Source organism: Poromitra crassiceps (genome assembly GCF_964638095.1).
Source record: "Poromitra crassiceps genome assembly, chromosome: 10".
In the NCBI taxonomy this organism is placed as follows: Eukaryota; Metazoa; Chordata; class Actinopteri; order Beryciformes; family Melamphaidae; genus Poromitra; species Poromitra crassiceps.
Window position 1 is genome coordinate 47,289,589 of NC_139631.1, and position 9,221 is coordinate 47,298,809.

General features: G+C 41.5%; 1 protein-coding gene across 1 annotated transcript; it reads left to right on the top strand.

Annotated features, from left to right (window-relative positions):
- Nucleotides 1-597: 597 nt before the first annotated feature.
- Nucleotides 598-8,090, top strand: derl3 (derlin 3; the record flags this gene model as incomplete). The annotated part of the gene is made up of 6 exons (XM_083645065.1): nucleotides 598-687; nucleotides 3,554-3,619; nucleotides 4,831-4,904; nucleotides 5,394-5,487; nucleotides 6,605-6,800; nucleotides 7,996-8,090. 6 exons carry the CDS (start codon nucleotides 598-600, stop codon nucleotides 8,088-8,090), a joined length of 615 nt encoding a protein of 204 aa, XP_083501191.1.
- Nucleotides 8,091-9,221: the final 1,131 nt, after the last annotated feature.

The window sequence follows — 9,221 nt, forward strand, 5'->3', positions numbered from 1 at the left end:
CTCTAATAATGATCTAAAAACATGACGGTGAACCCCAAAACTCAACTTGTGACCTCCTGTAGGGTCGCGACCCCCAGGCTGAGAACCTCTGCTACAGGTGACCTGAAGTTGCCTCTGCTGTGTCTGTGAACAAGATGACAGTTTGCCAGTGCAGGACACTGACATGTCAGTAATAACCACCCAGTCTTCAGTATTGGTCTACAGTCTGTTGTTATTTTGTCTTTTTCCTGTAACTGTTATGTGTTAAAAAACATTGTATTTATATGCAAACAATTAAGCAAACATTTGTACATACATGTCTTTTTTTTTTTTTACTTATATGTAGCCCATACCCTGTACATTGAAATGTATGTCCTGCATATTGTTTTCTTTCTAATAAAATCCTAACCTCCAAACCAGACGTGCTGATATTAGAGCTATATAAATAAACACACTTGAAACTTGAACTGTCAGTGGGTGGGAGGAAGATGAATTAATTGAGAAGCAAGTGTGATTGGCTGGTGCGGTGAGGGTGCGTGTGATTGGCTGCTGCTGTCAGCGGGGGCGGGACCAGGCGTCAGTGGGTAGAATGGTTGACATGCGAGGCAGCAGACAGCTATGGCACACAGCTTCACCCAGGAATACTTCCAGATCCCCCTGGTGACGAGAGCTTACACCACCGCCTGCGTGCTCACCACTGCTGCCGTGGTGAGACACTCAACATTCACACCACTATGTATTTACACTACTGAGAGAGGGAGAGCTGCTGCTCTTGTGGTTATGGTGTCGGCCTAGTGTGTAAACTGACTCAACTGTGACCTCAACATTAGGGAGGCATCTACTACTCTAGAATGAACAAAAGTTCTGTGATACTCTCAGAAAAGTATTCGCACAATTCATGTTTCTTTTCCTTTAAAAGAAGCAAACCTCATATAACTTCAATCAGTTACATGATACTTTACATGGCTTTACTTTTGTATTAATTCATGTCCTTTATTTGCTCAATCTTTGGTATGTTGTATTATGGTAGCATGCATGCATATTTTTCATTCATTTCTCATCTCAATAGATTCCACTATTACCAATGCAGCTATTTTGCACACCAACTGTAATCCATGTATTTATATAGTTCTACTTAACATGGTCTACTATTAGGCTACATGTTTACAACACTATTTTATTTTATTTATATAGTTCTATTTAACATGGTCTTTAGGCTACATGTTTACAACACTCTGTTATTTTATTTATATAGTTCTACTTAACATGGTTTACTATTAGGCTACATGTTTACAACACTCTTGCAAATTTCTTAATTTGTATTTCATTTTTGTTTGCTGTGTCCAATTCCATTTCGCTGTTGCAATGGACCAATGTTATTCATTTTGTGTGTTTTTCTTTTGACTTCTCCAAAGTTTTTCAAGCCAACACCATTCAAGTTTTATTTATTTATTTTTATCTCATAAAAACGTATGTCTGCCAGTGATACTCAACCCGAGGCTCCATGCGGCTCCTTTATGGGTAGTTGTGGCTCTTTTAAGTACTACTTAAAATAAATAAATACATACAAATCTACAAAAATAATGTAGGAATCGGAAAAGTAGTTTTTTGGATTCTGGCTCTTTAAAAGTTGTTTTGTTGTTGTCAATGTGGCTCCTGAGTACAGTGAGTAGGGCAAGTTTGTCTAAGCCTTAAAAAGGAGTCTAAACTGGGCGTCCGGGTAGTGTAGCGGTAGATTCCTTGCCTACCAACACGAGGGTCGCAGGTTCACTTGGTCGGGCGTCCATTCAGGCACGATTGGCTGTGTCTGCGGGCTGTCGCTGCACTATAGCGCCTTCCCTGGTCAGTTGAAAAGAAGCGACTGGCAACTGCGCATGTGTCGGGGGAAGCATGGTGCTAGTCTACGGCTCTCCCCAGATCAGCAGAGGGGGTGGGGCAGCGACCGGGGCAGCAGGGGCGGAAATTGGCCAAGTACAATTGTGGAGAAAATGGGGGGGAAATAAAAACAAAAAAGGAGTCTAAACTCTATTCAACAAATAGAAAGTAATCCGATTTGAGTGGGTTTAGCCTCCACTGCATCCCAGTCAGGTGATACACTACAGCATCAGAACTCTTACTGCCTGCATAGGCAGAGCAAGAAGTTCACCTGCCATTTGGTCTAGTTTATGGCTGTTACCTGCAGAGTAGACCAACTTACCAGCCACTTTCACTGCTTCATTAGCCAAGAATGAAGAGAATAAGACTTCAAATGGCAGTTGGTTATGTGCTCACTGTATTTCCCTATGTAAATAAGGCTGTACAAAGCTATGGTGGCTGGTTAACTGCCAAAGAAGACTGAACTATATCGTAGCATATTGTGCGCAAAAAGTTGTTGTTCATTGTGGAATAATAAAAGCACAGTAAATTAATATCCTGTTTGCAGGCACTTTTTGCCTTTAATATTGTTTATATGACTCTTATTTTTCTACTAGCAGTGGATTTAATATGGGGGGGGGGGGGCTTGGGGGCATTGGTTAAAAAAAAGAAGGGGGGAAAAACTCACCATTGTAAATCTCCATGTCACTGTCTGGCTGAATATGAACATAAAATGTATACCCACGTTGACAAGCATCACAGGTATCTCTTTGCTAAAGCAGGGGGCCCTCTGACAGGGCCTTGCTGCAGCTGCCCCTCCCTCTGGAATGCCGTCCCCAGTCACATCTGACAGGCCAAAACTCATTGTCTTTCATACTCATGTCATCTTTCCAAAAAACCCTTCAAAACCCACGTATTCAGTTTTTTTCACCTTTTCACCTATAAACTTTTTCTCTCTCTCTCAATTCTATTTTAATATTTTCTCTTTATTAAAGTTGTTTTATCCTGTGTTTGTAAAGTGTCTTTGAGCACGGTCAAAAGCAACAGTGAAGCGCTATATAATATAAATGTACATTACATGTAAATGTAGTGTACAACATTACATTACTAAACATACAATAATGAGTATTAATGTTCTGTAATTCTACACATATTCTAATATTTCTTATATTTATATTAGTATACTTATTAAACAATAATTACACTGATTGATAACACTAACAATAATAATAAAACAACAATAACAATAATAATGATTTTATTATTAGTAGTAGTAGTAGTAGTAGTAGTAGTAGTAATAGTAGTAGTAGCAGTAGCAGCAGCCTATTATTATTATTATTATTATCCAGAGACTAATTGTTGTAATTATTGTACAATAATTCCCCTCCCCCTTTCAGCCCTGTCCGGTGCCCCCCCCCCCCCCTCCCCCAAGTATGTCAAACTCCGCCCCATAAGCATGAGGTTTGTTTTTGTTAGGATAGGATGCTAAATTAAGATGGGATAAATTTACCAGCCACCGCCAAGATGTTCTCTAGCGATCTGTATCTGTCCCTATTCAAATAACACTGAGTGGATTAAACACTGTGCAGCATTTGGATTTTGGCCTGTGTTGATTTCCTATGATGATAGCATAAATAATAAATAATCCACGTCTGTTTGAGAACTAACCTACTGTAGGTTCTCAAACAGACGTACTTGATTAACCTGTCTTATTTTTCAGCAACTGGAGCTCATCACCCCTTTTCAGCTTTACTTTAACCCAGACCTGATCATCAGAAGATACCAGGTAGGAGGAGGCAGAAACTCAAAGTATAGTTAACCATAGGCTACTGCAGTGATTCTCAACTTGCAGCCCGGGGCCCAGATGCCACCAATGATAGGGTGCCGAGCGGCCCCCCGACCATTTTCTAATTCACAATGAAAACTAACGTTAAATAAAGTTTGACTGAGCTCCAGGTAAATTATCAAATATCACCGCCTGCTTGCCACCCTGGCACTTACAGTATATGTCCTTAACTTAACCTTATAACCTAACCAACTATCCTGTGTGCACAACGTCGACCAACTGACAGTGTTTGGTTCATTCTCTTTTTGGAGAGATGGAACAAGCGGAATCTCTAGCTTTTGCTTTCTATTGTTATTGTTTGTTTTTATCTCTGACATTTTTGGTGAATAACATCTAGTTTGGTTGATTCATTGGACTTGCCTGTAAGGGACTTTTTCTTTTCCGAGTGGTTTTCATTCGATCTCCAATACGCTGATTTATATTGAACTGTGCTTCCATTGTCACTCTGATTATTTGTGATTTGTTTGGATTCTGCTTGATGGTTCAGATTGATGCTATGTGGGTTCACTGTAAAAAAATCTTAAACGTTAAAATTGTCACAATAAACTCCAGCTGGCACCCCAAAAACCTACAGTACAATCCAATACAGAAAATAATATTATCAGAATCACAATCAGAATCACTTTTGATTGAAAATAATATAATGAATGGTTGTTTATTAACTGACCCCTGGCCTCCTGTCATTTTGCAAAAGTGGCCCCCGGCAAAGCAAGTTGAGTGTCTTATATAGATACTACAGTATATACGAGGGATCAGCCGAGCAGCATTTTGGTAAACAAACTGGGTGGCAACAGCAATGGAACCCTATGGAACCCAAGTGGGGCGAGGCTTGATTGTCTCAATCTAGCCGGCTAACTCGGTTTACATTTTAAAAACTGCGACAGTTCACACAACTTTAACACGACACACATATATTCTACATCAAACTCTTGAGCTACTTCTGCTCTCACTCAGAATGTCAAAATATAAGCGATGTGATGTATAGTTTTTGAGATATTAACGTTTGTTTGGCACAACTCATACTATTAACTGCCGCGGGGGTTCCGCATTTCTGGGTGTCAAGTGACGTCACGCTGATTCGTCCTATTACTGCATATACTGTATGTCCTGAACTTGGTTTTAATCTCTCTCTCTCTCTCTGCTTATCCTAGATATGGCGCCTGATCACCAACTTCCTCTTTTTTGGCTCTCTTGGATTCAGCTTCTTATTCAACATCGTCTTTCTGTATCTTTTGTCGCTGAATTTCCTCTGACTGAAACCAAACACCTCAGCTGCTTTGTTCATGTATGAAACAGTACATTGATCAATGCCAGAGGCGTGACCAAGTCCGCTCAAGCCCAAAGTCAGTCTCAAGTCTAAATTTATGCAGATTCCAATGTCAAGTCCATGTCAGTAATGTCAAGTCTCAAGTCTAAATATAGAGCATCGAGTCAAGTCAGATTCAGAAGAAAACCAAGAGTCCAGTATCAATTTAATATCTAACTATCTAGGACTTTTCAATGCAACGTGGTTCAAATAGGATAAAAACTTGGCAAGAGCATCATAAGTTTGATTTCTATCATCAGTTTCAACTTCGATAGACTTTAGAAAAACCTTTTCAAGTCATCAGAGTACAAGTCAAAGTCAAGTCCCAAGTCACCAGAATCCAAGTCAAAGCAATAAAAACTGACTGGAGTGAGACTTGACTGCAGCTTTGATCCTTGACCAAAGCAGGTATCGATATTGCCGGATGCTGGAGGAAGGCTGTTTCCGGGGCCGGACGGCCGACTTTGTCGCCATGTTCCTGTTTGGAGGTGTCCTGATGACTGTATCCTTTTAACACTCACCAATACCAAGTCTTTTGTTTTACTGTAATACTACAGTACTGCACTGTGGCTCCACCCCAGGAGTTGTTTGGAGTTTTTGGAAGTTACCAAGGCAGTCTGACAACTAGATGTTTGAGAGAGGAGTTGGTTGAGAGTATTATGTTAGAACAGGTACATTAGTTGTTCTGTATATTCTGCTGAAACACGACTTTCTGCAGTGGTGAAGCAGGATTTAGGAGGACGTGTACAGTAGCTGCCCCTGTTACACAGTCCTGCTGCAGGGTAGCAGCATGCTGCCTGTCTCTTTCTGATGATGTCAGCAGTTTGTAGCTGTAGCCAGAAGCTCTAGGACACATTCCAGGTTAATGATACGGTCCTGGACTTGTTTTGCACACAACCCCCTGTGGGCTGTTGTGAAATGGTCAGTGTGCCGTTTAAAGAGCTGTGTTATGTTTCATAGACGCGGTGCTAACTATAGGTGTATAAGGACTGATACTGCTGTAATGTCAGCCTGGCACCGGCTCGCGTTTCAACAAGGCTGTTATTATGTCACTGAGATCATTTGCTCCAGCTAAGTTGTTGTCTGAAATGAATGGAATGTCACAATTAGCTGTTATTCTGTAGGAAGTTTGTTTTTCTATGTACAGTCTGTGTGGCAGGTTTATTCCCAAATCACATATACAGCATTTGATGAGATTTTTGAGCATGGGGTTCACAACTGTCGATGAAGTAATTTTTCCCCCTAAAAATGTGTAGCATTTTAAATGCAGATTGGAGTTTTACTTATACAAACGTTTCATGAGGCAGATATAAAATCCTTGGTTGAGTTAAGAATTAGTTTTTGTTGATGTTTATATTTTGACCAGAGTTTGCAGTTAGCTAACTGACGCGCCGAAAGGTGTTGTTCTTTGGCTCCGCCCACTGAGGCTTAACTCAACCAAAGAGATTTTTTCCGCCTGCAGAGCAGCTCTGCCTCTGAGAAAATGTAAAACTCCAGTCTGCTTTGAAACACGTAGTCCATCTGTTTGCCTGGGCTCATCATGTGTAGACTTTCCATGCAGAAGCAACAGGCAGCCTGTCAGCGGTCTGTGTTGGTTGGATTTAACCTGTAGGCTGCAGCTGTTCGGTCTGTTCTCCAACCTGTTCTTCCTGGGCCAGGCCTTCACCATCATGCTGGTGTACGTGTGGAGTAGGAGGAATCCCTTTGTACGCATGAACTTCTTCGGTCTGCTCAATTTCCAGGCTCCATTTCTCCCCTGGGTGCTCATGGGGTTTTCGCTGCTGCTCGGCAACTCCATCGTGGTTGATCTTCTAGGTACAGTACAGACACTTTCCCCAAAAACCCACAAGATCTGATATAACCATACCTTCTTTTATTCAACTAGGATGAGCATTAGGCATGGGTCGATTTCCGGTTTTACCGGTTCGGTTCGGTGTACGAGCCCAAACCGGTTTGATCACTTGCGAACAAAAAAAACAAAAAACAAAACCCAAAAATAAAATAATAATTATGCCAATCCATTCTGATTGGACTATTTTTCGTATTAGCCTCTTCTCAAGTTGCACTAGTAGGCAAAAGTCTTATTTTGTTTATTATGTTGATGTATGAAGAAAAGTTAAGCTGAATAGTTATGAGAAATAAAAACAGTGTGTTGTTACAGTTAAATGGTTCTGCTTATTTTTATTCAGTGTTAGTGCTGGTTGGCATACCAGCTTAGAGGTGCATTATCGCCACCAACTGCAGTCGCATTACAGTCATTTATGGGGTAGCCTACACAATTTTTTTTTTTTGTGTCAAATTCGATATACCGGTTTGATACGGTTTTTGGGGGAATATCGAACCGGTTTCAAAATTTTCAAACCGACCCATGCCTAATGAGCATCTGCTCAGAAACCTGGCTTATATACTGTTGACTGCCAAGGACTAGGTCATATAGGGCTGCACAATCAATCGCAATAAAACTACTTCAATTTCCAAATTGCAACTGGCTCCAATTACTTATCAGAGTGGCATTTGTGTAAAAAAAGGGAAAACGGCATGATCTTGCCAAGTCATAACTCAAAAGAACAACTGTTGGGAAAGGTCTTGTTGCCCAACAACATCCTGTTGAAAGTCAGAGTCAATGGAATCGGCCTTCAGAACAGAGGTTAAAGCGACAGTTCACGCCCAAATCCAAACTACCGTACATATTTTCGTGTGCTATTTATCCATCTAGGTTGTTTTGCCGGGTTTTGGAGATATCCGATGTCTGCCTTCTCTCAAATACAATGGAACTCGATGGCACATGGCTTGTGGTGCTCAAAGCGGTTCTTTTGAACTAGTTCCCACATGAAACTGCTCACGACAAGTTCTGTGGCTTATCTTGATTTCTGGAAAGAGACATTGCTGTTGAGTTTTTCAAACATACTATTTTTTGGCACTGTCCCCTTAAATCCCATACTGTCATATTGGTTTCTGCAACAACAGACACACTGTTGCCAGCTGCACTGATGGCTCCTCCCTTCCTCAGGTATTGGAGTCGGTCACATCTACTACTTCCTAGAAGATGTGTTTCCAAACCAGCCAGGAGGCAGGAAGCTGCTTAACACACCAGAACTTCTGTAAGAACCAGATTCTCCTGTTCTCATTGGAATAATATGAACTGGGAACTGTGGTTGTACTGGGTGTTGCCCAGAACAATGGCCGAGCTGCATGTGTATAGCGTGCGAGGCAGGGTGAGCATGCGGGCCGTGAGCCCGCACCAACGAGGCACGGAGGTAGGAATAGAAATGAGCGCTGCCAGTTGAGTGGGCAAGCACACACAGCGAGGGATGCTAGAAAGGAGCTCGCGAAGCACGCAAGTTTTAGTTAGATTGAAAATGATGCAATCATTTTCATAAAAATTTTACATAGTGGATCTTAAAGCAGCTACGAGCAACTTTTTCGATTGTTATTAAACAGTATAATTACAATATTGATGCATCACATCTTACCTATAATAGTAGCTGAGACCAAAGCCGTGTGAATCGGAGATTGCTCCCTTAGATTATTATTAAGTCTGTGTCTGTCTAAACTCGCGTCAACAGGGGGCTCTCTCTCTCTCTCTCCTTACCGCCGGACCGGCTAAACCCGGAAGTGAAACCCGGAAGTGAAACGCAGCTGCCTGCCTACCCCGTTTGTGCTGCCTAGCAACATAGCATAAACAATGTGAACGCCACGCATACTCTCGCGAACATCTCTCGTTATATTCTAACAGGTTTTTTGGAAGTTATTTTGTGGTTATGGCCGAAGTGGCTGCTGCAAACCGTTTCATTTCACTTCCTGATCTTCCCTGGCCACAGACAGACTACACTGGCCGATTCACTCGGGGTTCAAGCGAGACTACTCTGCGTTGGTCTCGTCTACTATTAGAGGTAAGATGTGATGCATTGATATTAAATTTATACTGTTTAATAACAATCGAAAAAGTTGCTCGTAGCTGCTTTAAAGTGCCTTGCTCATGCAGTGGCCAGGTTCAGTCACAACAGCCACTTGTCCTGTTGAATTTTTATTGAGCTAACCGCTGAAGACACTTCATCCCCACCTGCTCTATCACGTTATTTTAACCCACATATGGGCAAAATACAGCCACAGGCCCGCGATGGAATTGCAAGAAAAAAATCTAAATCAAAATGTACAGTGCACCTGAACGCAACATGCAAGATACCCGCTGCATAAGTGTCCAAATGTTCGTGTCATTCTGGCTAATACTCCACT